Here is a 17184-nt window from a genome sequence, read left to right on the forward strand (position 1 = left end):
ACAAGTTTTGAGAATGTCTAGTACATAGCTTGGAAATGAACGCCGATGGTTTATAATGTACCTTATAATTTTTAAGAGTTTGTTTGGGATTAAGTTGAAAAATATAAGTTAAAAAGTGTTTTTTTTTTTGTAAAAGTTTTATTTTTAAGCTTTTGTTAAAATGCATTTTAACTATTTTTAAACTTTTTACCCTTAAAGCGTTTTTAATTTTTTTTAACAAATGTGTATTTTTTTTTTATTTTATCAAACGGCTATTCATTTTCATTATGGTTCCCAAAGACTTTGGGTGGCCCCGTCTCAGGATCTTCACTTTGAGCTTGTGCATCACCATATGTTCACCCGCTACCTCTTAAGGCAAAATTAATTCGCTGAAAAATTAACATCATGGCAATCGGGTTTCTGATTTGGGCTCTGATCACAGCTCTCTCAGCCTTTACTTTGAAGTTAGCTTTCAGCATAATCAGTGGTATAAGGAACAGAAACAGAGCCGTGGGGTTCTTCCATCCGTACACCAACGATGGCGGCGGCGGAGAGCGAGTGCTGTGGTGCGCCGTCAAAGCCATCCAAGAGGAAATCCCTGATCTCGATTGCGTCGTCTACACCGGCGACCACGACGCCTCGCCTCAGAGCTTGACGGCCCGAGCTCTCGATCGCTTCGGGGTCAAGCTGCTCTTCCCACCCAAGGCACTCTCTCTTTCCCTCTGATTTTTCACTTTGTGTGGAATGATCTGGAACTATTCAAATTAGCTTTTTAAGAGTTTAAACTTTTGGGAAAATCGGTAATTCAATTGTCAATGATTATGGTGATTTTGGGTCTGTGTTCTTTGTTCATTTGGTGTTAGTAGCTCTTACAATACGCATTACTGAGAATTCGATCTTTGTAGTTTCTCTATTGCTGTTACCGTAAAGCCGTTCTTGTATTATTTTAGTTTTCAATATCTTATATGCTCAGGTGGTGCATCTGTATAAAAGGAAGTGGATTGAAGAAACCACTTACCCTCACTTCACAATGATTGGTCAAAGTCTGGGTTCAGTCTATCTCTCATGGGAAGCTTTGTGCAAATTTACCCCCTTATATTATTTTGACACCAGCGGATATGCTTTTACGTATCCGCTTGCCCGGATATTTGGGTGCAAAGTTGTCTGCTACACACATTACCCTACTATCAGTTTAGACATGATATCTCGTGTTCGCGATAGGAGCTCGATGTATAACAACGATGCCTTGATTGCTCAGAGGTTTGTTTTCTAACTGTTTAGATCGTCAAGCATCTTTTTGTATGCATTCTTTGTGATAGCTGCCCCAAAGGGTATGTGTCAAATATTAGAACCTTCTTTGTTTGTTTCCTCCTGTAATAGCGAAAAAGTAGACGAAGATTATGATCATGTGATGGTTACAAGGATTGAACACTTAAAAGCCATGGCAGAAATAGAAGGGAGGGAGGGTGGTAGGGAAGTTATAGCTCCTCGTGCATCTGCTGTGCATTAGATAGAATTCATACAATTCTTCCAACTAGTGTTGATTTATTTGAGCATGGATTCTTTCTAAGACATGAACCCAAAAATGAATTTTAGACATTCTTTAAATTATTAAAATGTATCAAGCCTTTGTGCTGGGTACTTCCATGGAAAAGACAATTAATTTGCATGTTCCCCTCTCCAAAATATTCCAGAGCCAGGTTTTCCCTTCTTCCTCTTTACCCCTGTCCTTCTACACGTACAGGAAAGTGTATGTGTTGAAGGACATTGCTGTTCTAGGCTGTCACTGATGGACTACTAGAGACTTTTGGATTTCGTAATGCTCCTGCTTGTGTCTTTCATAGATGTAGACAACTTTATTACCCCTTCTCCTGTTATGTTGATTGTAAAAATTTCTTATGATGTGGCAGCATTTGGCTATCCCGGTGCAAAATCATCTATTACACAATCTTTAGCTGGATGTATGGGTTTGCAGGCTCTTGTGCACACCTTGCAATGGTCAACTCTTCATGGACTGAGTCTCATATTGAAAAGCTTTGGAGAATTTCTAACCGAACTAAGCGAGTGTATCCTCCTTGTGATACTTCAGGACTCCAGGTTTGTAATTTTTTGTTTTTCAATCTAATGATATTGCGTGCATTGTGCGGTTGAAAGGCCTTTGTAGTTTTTTCTTTTTCTTTTTCTTTTTATTTATTTTGTACTTTTTTTGGTTCAATTCTATTGGGTCCAAATTTCTCCTTCTTTTTTTTTTGTTTTTTTTGTTTTTTTTGTTTTTTTTGTTTTTTGTTTCATGTGCATTCATGACCTGTAATGTGACATGATTGTTGATTTTAGCATTCAATTTTTATTTCTGCATATAATTCTTGTTAAATTTTTATTAACCAAGTTTTGTTGGTTTAGTCACATCTTATTTTTTTTTCTCAAACCAGTATTGATATAGTGGTGTTGGTGGCGTATTCTCTTCATTTTGACAGTACTTCGAATACAATAATGCATACCTCTTGTCAAAATTTTGATCCAAAAAGCCTGTGGGTTTTAACAAGTTGCCTTCCAAACAGGTTCTTCCTTTGGATAGACCATCTAAAACTCCAATAATTATATCTGTTGCTCAATTTCGTCCAGAGAAGGTGCGCATACTTGTATTATCCTTGTGAATGCAAGGTACTATGATTTTGATGGCGCATTTTTCGGGTCTTTTAAAGTTATAGTGCATACTTCGTAACTTGATTCTTTTGTCTAAGGCACACACTCTCCAACTTGAGGCCTTTTCAGTCGCCCTTAAAAAGTTAGATGCAGACTTGCCTAGACCAAAGCTTCAGTTTGTGGGTAGTTGTCGAAACAAATCAGATGAGGAAAGGCTGCAAAATTTGGAAAATAGAGCTATTGAACTGAAGGTGGATGGGGACGTGGAATTCTATAAGAATCTGATGTACAGGTTTGAGCCTGTCAAATTATATTTTTGATCCTTTATACAGCCATATTATGTAGTGTGCAATTTTATGGATGCATGTGCGTAATACCTTCTTTTCCTCTCTGAGGATGAAAAACCGTGTGATGTGAGGTATTGTACATTTCATACGCACAAGTGGAAAATATTGCCAATTTGATGGGTTTCCCCCACTCAGTCTTGTTACATGTATCACATAGCAATTGCGGAGGTTAATTAGATTACTGCTCCACAACATGTCCTCGCTTAAGCAGATGAAGAGAACTTGATTGTGCTTCTTTGTGTTGAAAAATCAAATGGTTGAAATTAACAGCAACCATGACTGTCTAGAGCTTCTGGGCAAAACCAACTTATATGGAATGGGTATGTCACCCCTTGTATGACTTTATGATGGTGCAGATTATGGTAATGCTCAGCCTATAATAAACCTTATGTGGGGCAGCATTTGATTAAGAAATTGGGAACTGTGCCTTTCCACTTAAGTCTCAAATAAGGATGGTTGGGGGGAGCCAAATGTTATGCTTTCATTATAAAATATGTTTAGGAGGGCTGGTTGACGTAAAGGAATTAATCAAGCTGCATCAAACAATATCTGTAATTCATAGCTCCCATTATTTTTTGCATGCATGGTGTATTGGCACTGAAGTTGTGGATTTCTTTATAATCGTTTTAGTACTCTAGTATTTTGTAAGAAATTCTCTTGAACTTAAAATCGGTTAGTTTCTGTCTTGTAAATCTTTTATACCTGTTTCATTTGTTTTTGCTGTCTTAGCGTTGGTTTCTTCCTCACAATCTGCAGGGACTTGGTGAGACTTTTGGCTGGTGCTGTTGCAGGAATCCACTCCATGACAGATGAACATTTTGGCATTAGCGTCGTAGAGTATATGGCTGCAGGCGCAATCCCAATTGGTTAGCATCTTTTATAATTACCCATTTGAAAAGCAGACACATTTCCACACTTTAGAAATGCTTTTACGTATATTTGTTGCTCATACTTTTCCTTCTCTCTTCAGCTCATGATTCTGCTGGACCAAAAATGGACATCGTCTTAGAAGAAGATGGACAACAAACAGGATTTCTTGCTCGCAGTGTGGAAGAATATGCAGATGCCATCCTGAAAATTATAAGGATGCCTGAAACTGAGAGGCTCCAGATGGCTGCCGCTGCAAGGAGACGGGCAGGCAGATTTTCTGAGCAAAGATTTTATGAAGATTTCAAAGCCGCGATCCGACCTATTCTATGCCATGGTTCCAAATGATGGACTAATAACACATACAGCTTTTTACTTGTAACTCAGTCCAGTGGACATCTTTCGCCTTTGGCCATTTAGTTGTGACCCTAATTGAAAGGTGGATGAAGTTTTTTGTTGTCAAAATGGCCGACGACATTTTTGATCTCCAATATAGTTGAATGGATCTCAATTATAATTGATCTCCACTATGGCCTCATGGTTTTAATGGCCTGTGACCTTTGTTAGTTACATTAAAAAAAAAAGTTAAATTCTTTTTTATCCATCTATAAAATAGTTTTCCTGATTATATGGATTTGTGTTCTGTTTTTTATAATTGGGCGCTTTTCTTGTATATTTATTGTGTATTTAAGTTATGTTCTTCTATGCTTTCTAACTAGATTGAATTACTTGCTATTAAAAATATAGTTTATAAAAATGTTTTATAGAGTAATTTGCCTTTTATGTGAATTATTATTATTAGTTTTATTTTTGACATGTCCGCACAAGAGGGGGGAAGGGAAATTCAAACTAGTGATCTCCGCTTCATTAATGATCAATAGCCTTTATCAATCGACCTGTAATTATTTTAGGGGAAATAAAATTTAATCTTTGAATATTTTTTTTCCATTATTTTATTATCAAAAAGTAAGAAAATGAAATTTGAAAACAAGATTTTGTGCAAAACAAAATGTATATTTTAGGGAAAATTTGTTCTTTTAGGACCGGATTAGCCGGCTCGGCCTACGTGGGATTCTGCCTATTGGCAGACCTGGGCCTGATCCTTGTTTTGACAATGGGCTCGAGCTTAAATTATATGCAAAGCAGGGAGTCCGTAACATCACGCGCTGAAAATGACGGTAGCTCTGATAACTTCTCATCTTCTCCCATTCGATTACAGGCCACCCACCTTCTTGTCACAGACACAGTTCAACTCAGAAGCTCTCCCTCTCTTCATGGTTGAGCCTCAAACGAACAGAAGATGGCTATCTCTCTGAGTTCACTCGTGGGCTTCAACTCAACGGTAAAGCTGTCCTTATTTCTCTCATTTAACTAGAGTTGCAGTTTTTTTCTTTGTTTCCTCTACATGTCTGAATTCCCACTTACTTTTATGAAGTTTCCTCTAGTGCTGTTGTCATATTGGATTATGTTTTATGATACTATCAAAATGGGTTTGTGTATTTTATATTGATTTTAGTTGTCAATATAAGTGGGTATTGGATGGTGGTAGAGCTCAAACAAAATAAACAAAAGTTAGATAAGGGTGAAAATATTTTTCATTGTAGCCAATCTCAGATGGTTGGGATTTGGCTTTATTTCACTTGAGTTTTTGAAAAAAATTCAGAGGCTCATGGCTAATTTGTAAGTTTTAGTTTCTATAAATTAATCCCAGATTTAACAAAATTTCGGTGTTATGATTCTCGAATTACAGAAGGGTGGAAAAGTTTTGGTTTTCTCTTTTATTAAGTAAAGAAGTGGGGTCTAGGATCAAGCTTTACTAAAATTTAAAGGGATCGTTGAGGTTTATTGAATATTGATAATGTGTTGTGGGCCTCAGCACTTCCTGAAACCCTTTTGTCTAATGGAGCTCAAATATTTGTAGCAGGATTGCTTAAAATGCAGGTGTTGGCTGTCCTAGTATTTCCTGCATTATATCTTACCCTCCAAAGTTATATGATAATCAAAATGGTGTTTTAATCTCTGACCGTCATACGGAAAAGGAGCATTGAGAGCGATTGCAGATGTTACTAGATGAAATATTAGCAACTTACTGCAAACATATTCAATATGTTTGAAAAACATGAGTAGGACAGGGAAAAATGAAGGCAAAAACAAAATAAGGAATTCAAAACTTGATAGCAACGACGATATTCTTAGAACATATTTTGTCTCATTTCTGAAGTGCTAAAGGGATTTGGCAAAATCGTTCACAGGATACAATGAAGCCCTATAGCCACTCTAGGATTACTGGATTGCAGTTATTCAAATTATCTCTGGTAGATGTTCAACTTTGTTGCAACTATATTGATTGTGAACTGATAGTTTCAAGCTTTGCTTTTATGCTTTTCGTTTTTTGTTCTAAGGGGATGCCTCTTTCTATCAAATGTCTTCTATTGCTGTATCTAGTATGCATGTAGGCTGTCAGGTCTCCTTTCAGGTTAAGCTTTAGTCAGAAGGGAGTACTTTACTCTTCAAAACTACTTTTATGACTGAATTTGGAATTGTGGATGAGATGCATCTAAGTGGTGTAACATATATTATTTATTGCGTTAGAAACTCTTTGATGCACTATTAGTTATTCTTTGGGAACGAAGTTTATCTGGGTGATTTATTTCCCTTGATTATTTACTCAAGCATCTTTATTACAAGTTGCAGGCCAATTACCAGAATGTGTCAAGATCTGTTGTCGGAGCTTCAGTACCAAAAGTAATCCAATTCACACCCTTCCTAGGAAGGTTGGGATCAAGGAGTCTTGCAAAGGAAAAAAGATGGAGCATGTCTCTTTCAGTTGCAGATAGTGATCGGCTTACAACAAAAACCAGTGATGAGGGTTCTGGAAACACAGAAAATCAGCAGTTGCAAGCTAGTGTTAATAATGAAACAGGGTCTCAAGCCGTTGAAGCTTCTAACGGGTCCACAGTTTCTTCAGATTTGAAGCAGGAGACATCACCATCTCCAAACCAGCAAACCGTGCCAAAAAGATCGCCACTGACAGCAAAAGAGAGACTAAGGGCTGCCCGGGTTCTCAATCGTTACATGGAATCAAAACCAACTAAATCAGAAATGGGCAGCAGAGTTTTGGATGCAATGAGAGAAAGTGATGGTGGCAAGAAAAGATCTGGGCTCCCAGAAGCCCCTACAAACTTATTTGATGACAGCAAGCGAGGAATGCCAAAGCAGGGCCTCACTTTTGATTTTCCAGGGGGTTTTGATCTTTTCATAATTGCCTTTTCATTTGTTTTCATCAGCACAGTGATGTTTGCTACGACGTACATTGTGTGGAAAGCTGGTGCAATCCATTTTAATGAGTACTAAGGTGGAGGGCCATGGGGTTCTGCATTTTTTAGACGAATTACCTTCTTAATTCTTCCTTGTAAATCTCTCTCAAATTAGCTGAAGTTAAGGTACTTCGGATACTCATCTTTTGCAAGACTAGGATTTTGAATCTTTGTTTTCAGGCAGTATATATACTTGATTGTACAAAAGATTTTCTCAGTCAAGAGTTATTTATATGTCGGTGATCAACATTTACTGCTTGGGGTGTTTTTCTTGCATCATAAAAGTGAGATTAATATGATAGTGAAAGTCAATCAATTCCTTCAACTTACTCCTGGAATTCTTATCTCATCTACCTGAAAGTAGAAATCACGTGTTTCACGTGTGGGTTTTGTTGAACCATAGCCTTGCCTTTTTCGGAATTTTTACTGCATATGCTGGTTAGCCATAAGCTGAGGTTCATGTGTGGTCCTTCACAAACTTCTCTCGAATGCATTTCGTATACCATTATGTACTGATAAAAGGGGAAATTGTAGCCAAGTATATGAGCTTGCCCTTTTAGATAAATGTCTTCGTCTTACATTTCACAGTACGTGGCAGGTCCATATTGCACTGCCAACTTACGTGCTAAAATGGCACACTAGGACAGAATTATGATTGACAATATTTATACGACTTGTGAACTCGACATGAATCCAACACAATTAATGGGTTATGGTTAAAAGGTAATGGCCCATTTAATTAAATTAGTCAGTTTATGATTGATATATATAGATTATATATAGTATTATACCCATGCCTCGATGTGACCTAAACCCGGCATGAACTTAACACGAAATTAAAAAGTTAGGGTAGAGGAGTTTGACCTGTTTAATTAAATGGTTCGATTTGTCACTCCTCGTCACGATCTGGACCCGACACGTGAACACGAAATGTCACTTTTAGAAGCAATCAAGAGGTCCCTATCAAAATTAGATTTGGCCCTTCATTCATGTATCTATCTAGTTCCGTTTCTAGTCACACTACCGCAATCGATTGGTTTCCGTTTCTAGTCACGCTACCGCAATCGATTGGTTTTCCATGTGATGTCTAATACTAATAGCCCGTAATTGGAGATGATATATCATCATATAAGACATATATTTATTGCCAAAATCAGCTGTGAGCTGTGTTTGGTTAAACATATGTCACTGACACATGATCTTAGGCTCTTAGCTTGTTTTATCGGTCGTATATGCATGATTTCTAAACCGACCTTGTTATGTTTAATCATCGTATGTTTTTGCTTCTTCTACTTCTGCACTGCTAACTTGTTGGACTGCTAGATTCGGCACATTTTTATGGTGGATCTTTGCCGACAATAAAATCTTGCTCCTACTAAATTTGTTGAAAGAAATGGGACCCAAAAAGCGTGCGCTCAGATGTCCCGAATGGATAGAACTTAGAATTGTATAAAGAAAGAAGAAGATACGGGGAATCATGAGCACCACACAATTTTGTGAGTGAAGTTTGCAAAGTGAGTGGTTGATCAAAGGTCGTATCAAACTTTATGGTGAGTTGCAATGTATTGGACCCTACATTTTCACAAGCCCCTGTTGATGCCAATTCAACCTCTCTGCTTTGCATTTGCTTGTGTAGGAGAACATGCGGAAGTCGACAAACCAAGCCGCTATCTTTTCAATGAGTGGCCTCCTTGAAATTCTCTTCTCTCAAACTTCTACCTAAAAAGGGTTAAAGCCTAAAAACTTCACTTTGATGGACTTCAGGATTTCAAAGATGAATTTCTCTCGAGCACGAAATGTAAATGCTAGTCACATTTATGCTATCGGTTACGATTTTAAGTGTTTAATGAACACGATTTAAGAGCAATCTTAACTATATTAATATATAAGCTTTAAAACATTGTCAAATATATGAGTTCTACTGTGTTAAACTGGTCAAATTACTTTGTAGTTCAATCATATATATATATAAAATTCACACCCAAAAAACGAGAAAAAGGAGCAAGAAAACAAATCCTAGACAAGGACCTTGCACGAAATTAGTAGGACGAGTTCCACCAACCGAAAACAGCTGGTAATTCCAGTGTGATTTACTTTAATACTTTTGGCGGATTCCAATAGAATGAATGATCCTCTAGATCTGCAGTACAAGATAAATATCTACTTCATGCAGGACTGTAAACGTTTTGCTGTCTAATTTTGGTGAACATGGGCGTAAATATATACTTTGCTGATGGCTTTGTTTGTTAAAATTTCTTGTTTTTTAATGAAATAAATTCGTTAACAAATAAGTTAGATACAAAATGGTTTACTTTTATGGCATGTTAACATGCATTTTTCTCTTTAGATCCTTTGAAGAACTCCTTTAAGTTGATGTGTGTGTTATGTTTATCAGCAAATTGTCAAACTGAGGTGACAGGCAAACAGGGACAAACATGATTTTCATTTGACAAATGAAAGATTACTGGATATCACACCAATCACAATCAAGATAAGAAGATCGCACATTGCCAGCACAAGAAACAGTGGCTGCAGAGAGTGTCACATAAAAAGCAGAGAGAGATAGTTGGGAGTGGTTCGATTGCTGAGAGGGAGGCTTGTGTTTAGGCCATGGAGAATTGCTATTACTCTGCCTGGCCTGAAGGGGAAGAAAATTGGGCTCATGCTGCTGTACTAAACGACGAGTCGCCCTATCTAGTCCCCTGGCCCCTGCCGCCCCATGTCTCAGCCTCCACCAGCTCCAGATTCCAATTCCATGGCTTCCCATCTGAAGGAGGAGGGGTTGCAGAAGATGGAGGTGCAACTCCTTCCAAGAGCCATAGCCAAGCAGAGAAGCGCCGCAGGGACAGGATTAATGCACAACTTGCAACTCTTAGGAAACTAATTCCCAAGTCTGATAAGGTAAAAAATTATAAATTTTTTTTTTAAAAAAAAAACTCTCTTTTCACATGATTCTATACATATTTGTTTCTCTGTGCATATATACTAGAATCTGAAATTGTTAAACTGCCGCATAATTCAAAAGGGTTTTGAAATGATTATCTGGGTTCGAACCCGATATCCGTAATTCGCCTGCGTTTTAATTTGAAGCTTTTGAAATAAGGGTGATTTAACGGAAATAAATCAATGAATTGTTGTTATATGTAGATGGACAAGGCAGCTCTATTAGGGAGAGTGATTGAGCATGTGAAGGATCTGAAGCGAAAAGCAATGGAAGTAAGCAAATCCTGCTCACTTCCAACAGAAGTAGATGAAGTAACCATAGACTCCGACCATGCTCAAGACGTAAACCTCCCCAGCTTGGAAAGGGGCGAACACAATATTTTCATAAGAGCTTCTTTCTGCTGTGATGACCGGCCGGAGCTATTCCCGGAGCTCATCCAAGTCCTCAAGAGCCTACGACTGACGGCAGTTAAAGCCGATATGGCCAGCGTGGGTGGCAGAATTAAGAGCACTTTGGTGCTCTGCACCAAGGAAAGTGATGAAGCGGGTGTTTCCCTGAGCACTCTCAAACGATCCCTTAAATTAGTTTTGTCAAAGCTTGCTTCATCACCTATGGCATCAAATTGTCGTATTAGAAGCAAACGGCAGAGGTTCTTCTTGCCTTCTTATTATTCACAATAAATCTTGCTGAAACATTTCTGGGTCATCTCAGTTACACTGCTTTCTTTTTCTTTCTTTTTTTTTACCCCCCCTTGAGACATGCTTTGTCCCCGCTCAGTCACTGTCAGGGAACCGTAGAAAAATGTTGGGTGGCAAGAGCAAAGTACGCGAATTATTCATGTCGTTTCCTACCATATAAAGAAGTGGACTTCATTGTATGACCACACTTTCTCTTCTGCGCCTCATAATAACAATTGTTGTATCTGTTAGTATGTTTTGTCCAGGTTATATAAATTTAATTAACTCTATCAGACTTTATCACATTGGTAGCAGAAACAGAACAAGAATTTCAGTGCAACAATAATCGAGGGGAGAGGAGTGATTTGATTACATATTTAATATTTTCGAAGTCAAACTAATCAATAGTCTCACCACCACTAAGAAAATAATGAAAGTTTAAGGCCTTTTGGTAATCTCTTGTTTCCACCGTTTCTTAAAAAAATCAGCATCAATATATATATTTCACTTTTTTAAAAAATTATATTTCTTATTTTTTATTATTATTTAAATTAAAAAAAATTACAATAAAACAAAATTTTTAAAAACTTTATATCACATCAATTATTTTCAACTACAATAACCGGGGACGGAGGAAAGGGGTGACCCATATAAGTCATGGTCACCCCCAACCTGTAAGGAAAAAAATTAAAGCTAAAAATAATGATTTATAAGGTAATTTTTCTTTTTTATTTTAGTTTATCTGCTCTTAATAACACAATTTATTGACCCAACTCTTGATTCCTCCTCATACCTAAAATAACGACTGCAAAAATCATGTGAGAGTGACATAATTCGTTAATATATACTTGGCTCGACGTGGCTTTAGGACAAGTTGCCATGATTCGACATTTTAGTCCAGGGAAATACTCGAGTATTGATGAGACACATCGCTACTCGTTTATTGCAGCTAAAGTAAACCGAGTGTATCCATTCCAAGGTGCTTCCCCCTTTTTTTTCTTTTTTTTTTAATTGCTTCCCCCTTGGTGCATCACATTAATGCAAAAGGAAAATGTTATCTACTCTATATTTATTTCACTTTTGACGCACTTTATTAGCATGGTAAGGGTAATTATTCATTAATTTAAAAATAGATTTTAAAATTAATTGAAAATGTCACGTCGACAAAATTAATAAAAGTGAGGGGTATAATGTTACTCTTTTGAATTTGAGAAATATTATTAACCACCCTTTTATTCTAATTTATTGATGCAGTGAAATTAAAAAAAAAAAAAAAAAAAAAAAATCTAAAGGGTAATTAATAGTGTCACACTTACAAAATAAGATAATATAATATTACTCTTTGCATTTCATCTTCGGCAGGCGTGGAACTAGAATATTTAATTTGGAGAGGGCAAAGTTTTTTTTTTTTTACAAAAAAAAAAAATAATAAAAAAAAAAATTGGTGGACCTCCCAGCCCTGGCCCCCCAAGCCCAGAGAAAGTTTCGCCTTGATCTTTGGTGTTTATCCGAAATGTAGGGAAGCATGGTAGATGGATGCATCATTTTTTTTATGACTCTCTGTCTCTCTCTCTCCTTCCCTCTTTTCTTTCCATTGTTAGTGTTCATAGCTTCTTAGATAGAGGGCAAATATTGGTTTCATTATACATTATTAGGTACTAATTGAAATTGGGGAGTCCTTTACTCTAGATAAGAAAGGGCTAAAATGGAAAAATATAGGACTAAGTTTTCCTTCAAATTGAGTTGAAGATTTAAAAAAATAAAAATAAAAAAATCAGCATATTAAATTGAAATTTGTTCTTAGAATAATTAAAAATGTATGTGAGAATCATGCACTCTAAACACAAATATCAATTTAATATATTGAGTTGAATGAATTTATTTTACTCCAATTTCAAGGAAAACTTTTAACAAAAAAACATATTTCTCGTTTGGTAACAGTTTTGAAAATACTTTTATGTATTCAAAACAAAAAATACATATTTTTCAAAAATTATTAATAAACAATTTAAAACACAAAATACTTTTTTATAGGTAAATCTTATATATATATATATTGACTTAGTTCAAAGTTAAGATGGACTAAATCAGGAAGGTCCATTGTTAAAAAAATAAATAAATAAAAGATCAGGAAGGTCCAAAAAACCCCGAAATGGGCCAAATGGACTCGCCAACATGATGGGATCAAAACAAAACCGAAATCTCGGTCCAAATCCAACACCGAAAGCGATTGGCAGTTGGTTTGGATCATGGAATTCTACGAAAACCAAGTTTAGAGCCTACTAGTTTGAGCAAAAGTGGACAAAAGCACGCGCGTGGGGAGGGGTTAAGGTTTCGGCAATATACGGCGGCTTCTACGTGTGTCGACCGTTACAATGACACCATTACTCTCTCACCTACTTCCCGCATTCTTCGTCTACGCGTAGCCGTTACACGTTACGTCGCTGTATTCCAGTTTATAAATTTCAAAAACAAAAAAAAAAATTAATTAATTAATTAATTAATACTTAAATAAGATAAACACCGATCGAGAGAGAGTGAAGAGATCTAACTTCCACGGTTTCGGAGCTGTACATACACCCAGAGCCGTTGAATTCATAAAATCCCAAGCATTTAGATTTATTAGGAAAGTCCGTTACTTGGATCAGTTAGAAGCAGAGGCAGTTATAACTCCCACCTTCTCTCACCCACTTCAAAACTCAAAACCCCATTTCCAATCCATATATATGCACGCACACAAAATAAAATCAATGAAATAACAGAAACAAGTAAGTCGTTATATGAAGCAGCGGTTTTGCGGTTCACACCAACAACCCCTCACATCATTAAACTGACGCCAATATAATCTCATGAAAGCAATCAAAACCCCGCAACACATCTCTGAAATCGTGTGAAAATGGTGAGTGTATTCCAGAAGAGGAACGTTGCTGATCGAATCAAGGGGTCATGGAGCCCGCAAGAGGACGCCACTCTCATCAAGCTGGTGGGCCAGCATGGCCCACGCAATTGGTCCCTCATAAGCCAGGGCATTCCCGGCCGCTCCGGCAAGTCCTGTAGGTTACGGTGGTGCAATCAGTTGAGCCCGACGGTGCAGCACCGCCCGTTTACGCCCGCGGAGGACGATATCATATTCCGGGCCCATGCCGTTCACGGCAATAGGTGGGCAACCATAGCCCGAATGCTGCCCGGGCGTACTGACAACGCGATCAAGAACCACTGGAACTCCACGCTACGACGTCGTCGCGAGTTGTCGTCAGAGACGGACTCGGGGATGAAGCGGCAGAGATTGAGTGCGTCCCCGGAGCACAGTAGTTCCGTTGGGGAAAAGGCTTTAAATTTGGTGGGGCCTCAAGAGACTTCTCTGACGCTCACGCTATCCTTACCTGCGGGTGAGAAACCGGAGGAGGTGGAAGAGGAGGAGGAGGAGGAGGAAGAAGAAGAAGAAGAGGAGGAGGAAGAGGAGGAGGTTGTGGTGAAGGGCGATGAGGAGGCGGCACGTGGCGGGAGGAAAGAGGAGGAGACGTGCTTGGTGACGATCATGCAGAAGATGATAGCGGCGGAGGTGAAGAGTTACATGGATAGTTTACGGGCTACGAATGGGCATCCACCTGGGTGTGACCCTGAACCGGCCCAGGCCCAGGCCAAGGCCCAGGCCCAAAAGGGTCTCTAGGTCTCATATGTATTAGTCTAGTGCTTTTTCTTTTTATATTTTATAGACATTCCGTCTATCCTCTGATTTGAATTTTCAGTTTCCCCTAAGGTATTCGAATCGGGATGAAAAGTTTGCCGTCGAATTAGTACTTCTAATGTTTACTCAATTTATACCTTCGTTTGATCATTAATGGTCGGCTTTTTACTTTTCCTTTGAAGACATTGTTATGAATACAAGTTCTCCTCTACGAGCATGTTTGAGATTATATTAAAGACCTTAAAATATGTTAGAGTGTTTTTAATACTTAATAAGTTGTGTTAAATTTTTAACCTAGAATTAATCACAAGCTCTACAAATGTCGTTTACTTTAATCTTATTCAAAAAATAAAAAGGTAAGGATCACGAAAGCAGTGTTTTAATTTATAGTAATGAACAACGAGCAGCCAATATGACCCATTAATGCCTCTTCTACATCATTCATTTAAAACATTAATTTAATTGCCTTGCAAGTTGCAAATGGCAAAGCTTTCCTCCAAAACACCACTGCCCACAGTGAACTTTAATACGTATAAAAATCACGTATGTTTTGAGATATTTTTGTATTCTCTACTACTACTCTAATATTTTTTTTTTAATAAAATTTCTTCTAATTCTTTTAATGTTATTAAAAACAACATATTTAAAAATGGAAAAACTTTGCAGTATTGAAAGTTGAAAAAAGAGATACTCATTATAACTTTTCATTAAACGCCTATCCTCGTTACCAGACAAATACGAGTTGCTTTCACGACCATCTTTTAGTCTAGCGCTTGGGGCCCCAATGAGCCAATCTATCATTTTTATTTTATTTTAATGTCCTGTTATTAGTGGGTTCACAACAAAATGATGATAGTTTACTAAATTATGGAGTTATCTATTTATTATTCATAATGGAATTTAATCATTCATAAAATAAATGAAAATGAATCTATTATTCATAATTGAACATAGAAGGAAAAAAAAATGCCGGCTCTTAAAAAGTATTCTCTGTGCATTGTAGTGAGTTGAGTGGCATCCATCCTGAATTGCTTCTTCAAAGTTGTTGGTACAATGACCGCACACCGCACACCGCCCACTTGGGGGAAGAGATGCAAGAGAGAAAGGAGGTTAGAGATGTTCATGAATACAAGATTCACGGACAATTAAAGGATCCTTAGAAAGAATCACTACATTTTTGTCCCAGTTCACAGTGTTGCAACAGCTAATTTTGATGCATTCTTGTTGACCAATTCATATGACATACTCTTTCTGGTGCATTTCTTAAAGTAAAAAATGGAATGAGCAAAGGAATATGCAGAAGAATTATCAAAGTAACTGGAACCCAGAAAAACCAAAGCCTGAAAATATTTGTTAAACATATGTAATTACATGAAGGCCTAACTAATTTTATATTCTTCATAATGAATTTATGAACCAATCTGTCATTTATTAATTTCTATTTATACTCAAATATATATACCTAAGTATTCGGTATTATAAGTAAGAACCCTCATATGCCCACTGCAATTATATTATCCATTGAAAACACATGCACTTAAATATATGCTTAGTTTAAGTTCTGACGCTTTTATGTTGCCAAAGCTGCTCGTACCATATGTGACTTAACATTAGTAGGTCTTTTGTGTGTGTGGATACGTGTTTGGATGATTTTTTGGGGATGATATGACACTATTTTATAATTGAGTGATTATATGTTACAATCTCCTTCAGAAATAAAAATTCTTATCTGCATCTAATAATTGTCTCCTTGGTGAAATGCACAACTTGAGTATGACATGTAGCTGCTGTAATTGTGGCGAAAAAAGGAGACATGGCGCACAAGGGAAATTTGGAAACGGATGCACAATTTTCGAATTAGGATTTTAGCCATTTCAAATGAACTTGATAAAAGGATTAATGTAATCCCCACCCTCTTATAAGTTTGGTGTGTTTTCGACGGCGTGACCTGTCAGGTTTGAATGACAAGTCATAACGGATAGTTATAGTAGAGAAGTATTTTTGTCCATTCAAAAAGTGAAAAGACAAAAATACCCTCCATTATAGTTAGTTTCATGCTCTTACTGTTACTGGAATCCCGGGCACAAGTCCCATAACATCTCTTATTGTAGGGAGTGAAGAAGAAAAGGCCCTATAGACATACTGCAATTTTATATTTTAACCACTATTCTCGTTAAATTTTTCACCTTAAATACAAAACCAGCGACATGTAGTGCAAACAAATTGATCAGATATGAGAAATCAAATTCTAGATTTTCAAATATAGAAAACATCAAACTGTTGACGGCAAGGTTAACTTTTCTAGATGATTTATAAAGGAAATGAGAAATAGATGAAAAAAATGAACTACTTTCTTCCCGTACACCAAAAAACAGAAGGATCTCAAATTTTAGTTCCCAAGTAAACGATACTTAAAATCCAACAAAAACAACCCTTTAATTTCATCCGCAGCCACAATAAGAGAGAGATTTCCTCACTCGTATATATGATAAAATGTTAACCGCTATATCTTCAAAGCCATGGTTTTCATCTATATTGAAACCACCTTGATATAGTACAACTGACTCGAAAACACAAACCGGGTGCTATGTGAAACTAACATTGAATCTACATAAATCAAATCTTTCCATCCTTCTCTATGGGGCTATAGTGATAGATATTTTCCAACAAAAACCCATAAGATTAATTTTCGAGATTGCACAAAGAAGATTTAAAGTCTATC

At 37.1% G+C, this 17184-nt stretch overlaps 4 protein-coding genes across 5 annotated transcripts; all 4 read left to right on the forward strand.

Annotated features, from left to right (window-relative positions):
- The first annotated feature begins 265 nt into the window (after positions 1 to 265).
- Positions 266 to 4464, forward strand: LEW3 (UDP-Glycosyltransferase superfamily protein). 2 transcript variants are annotated; one of them, XM_059602835.2, is made up of 7 exons: positions 266 to 684; positions 953 to 1239; positions 1890 to 2076; positions 2538 to 2606; positions 2721 to 2914; positions 3726 to 3835; positions 3940 to 4464. In XM_059602835.2, the coding sequence occupies exons 1-7, from the start codon at positions 385 to 387 to the stop codon at positions 4182 to 4184; spliced, it is 1392 nt and encodes a 463-aa protein (XP_059458818.2). In that variant the 5' UTR covers positions 266 to 384; the 3' UTR covers positions 4185 to 4464. The 2 variants fall into 2 exon arrangements, with proteins under 2 accessions (XP_059458818.2, XP_059458819.2); XM_059602836.2 differs by lacking the exon at positions 2538 to 2606.
- A 557-nt stretch (positions 4465 to 5021) lies between these two features.
- On the forward strand, positions 5022 to 7411 carry LOC132187098 (uncharacterized). The gene is made up of 2 exons (XM_059601272.2): positions 5022 to 5178; positions 6531 to 7411. The coding sequence occupies exons 1-2, from the start codon at positions 5137 to 5139 to the stop codon at positions 7188 to 7190; spliced, it is 702 nt and encodes a 233-aa protein (XP_059457255.1). The 5' UTR covers positions 5022 to 5136; the 3' UTR covers positions 7191 to 7411.
- A 2143-nt stretch (positions 7412 to 9554) lies between these two features.
- Positions 9555 to 10990, forward strand: LOC132187414 (basic helix-loop-helix (bHLH) DNA-binding superfamily protein). Its single transcript, XM_059601715.2, has 2 exons — positions 9555 to 10054; positions 10301 to 10990. Exons 1-2 carry the CDS (start codon positions 9764 to 9766, stop codon positions 10775 to 10777), a joined length of 768 nt encoding a protein of 255 aa, XP_059457698.2. The 5' UTR covers positions 9555 to 9763; the 3' UTR covers positions 10778 to 10990.
- Positions 10991 to 13552: 2562 nt separating this feature from the next.
- On the forward strand, positions 13553 to 14555 carry LOC132188642 (uncharacterized). Its single transcript, XM_059603158.2, has one exon. The coding sequence runs from the start codon at positions 13671 to 13673 to the stop codon at positions 14442 to 14444; it is 774 nt and encodes a 257-aa protein (XP_059459141.2). The 5' UTR covers positions 13553 to 13670; the 3' UTR covers positions 14445 to 14555.
- Positions 14556 to 17184: the final 2629 nt, after the last annotated feature.

This window comes from Corylus avellana, chromosome 6 (genome assembly GCF_965113065.1).
Source record: "Corylus avellana chromosome 6, dhCorAvel1.hap1.2, whole genome shotgun sequence".
NCBI lineage: Eukaryota > Viridiplantae > Streptophyta > Magnoliopsida > Fagales > Betulaceae > Corylus > Corylus avellana.

Excerpts from the sequence above, each read along its gene's own strand:
- LOC132187414 (XM_059601715.2), top strand. The coding sequence starts at position 9,764 with ATGGAGAATTGCTATTACTCTGCCTGGCCTGAAGGGGAAGAAAATTGG. Across the intron at positions 10,055-10,300 it reads TAATTCCCAAGTCTGATAAG|ATGGACAAGGCAGCTCTATT; the intron begins GTAAAAAATTAT and ends TGTTATATGTAG.
- LOC132187098 (XM_059601272.2), top strand. The coding sequence starts at position 5,137 with ATGGCTATCTCTCTGAGTTCACTCGTGGGCTTCAACTCAACG. Across the intron at positions 5,179-6,530 it reads TCGTGGGCTTCAACTCAACG|GCCAATTACCAGAATGTGTC; the intron begins GTAAAGCTGTCC and ends TACAAGTTGCAG.
- LOC132188642 (XM_059603158.2), top strand. The coding sequence starts at position 13,671 with ATGGTGAGTGTATTCCAGAAGAGGAACGTTGCTGATCGAATCAAGGGG.
- LEW3 (XM_059602835.2), top strand. The coding sequence starts at position 385 with ATGGCAATCGGGTTTCTGATTTGGGCTCTGATCACAGCTCTCTCAGCC. Across the intron at positions 685-952 it reads AGCTGCTCTTCCCACCCAAG|GTGGTGCATCTGTATAAAAG; the intron begins GCACTCTCTCTT and ends TTATATGCTCAG. Across the intron at positions 2,077-2,537 it reads GTGATACTTCAGGACTCCAG|GTTCTTCCTTTGGATAGACC; the intron begins GTTTGTAATTTT and ends CCTTCCAAACAG.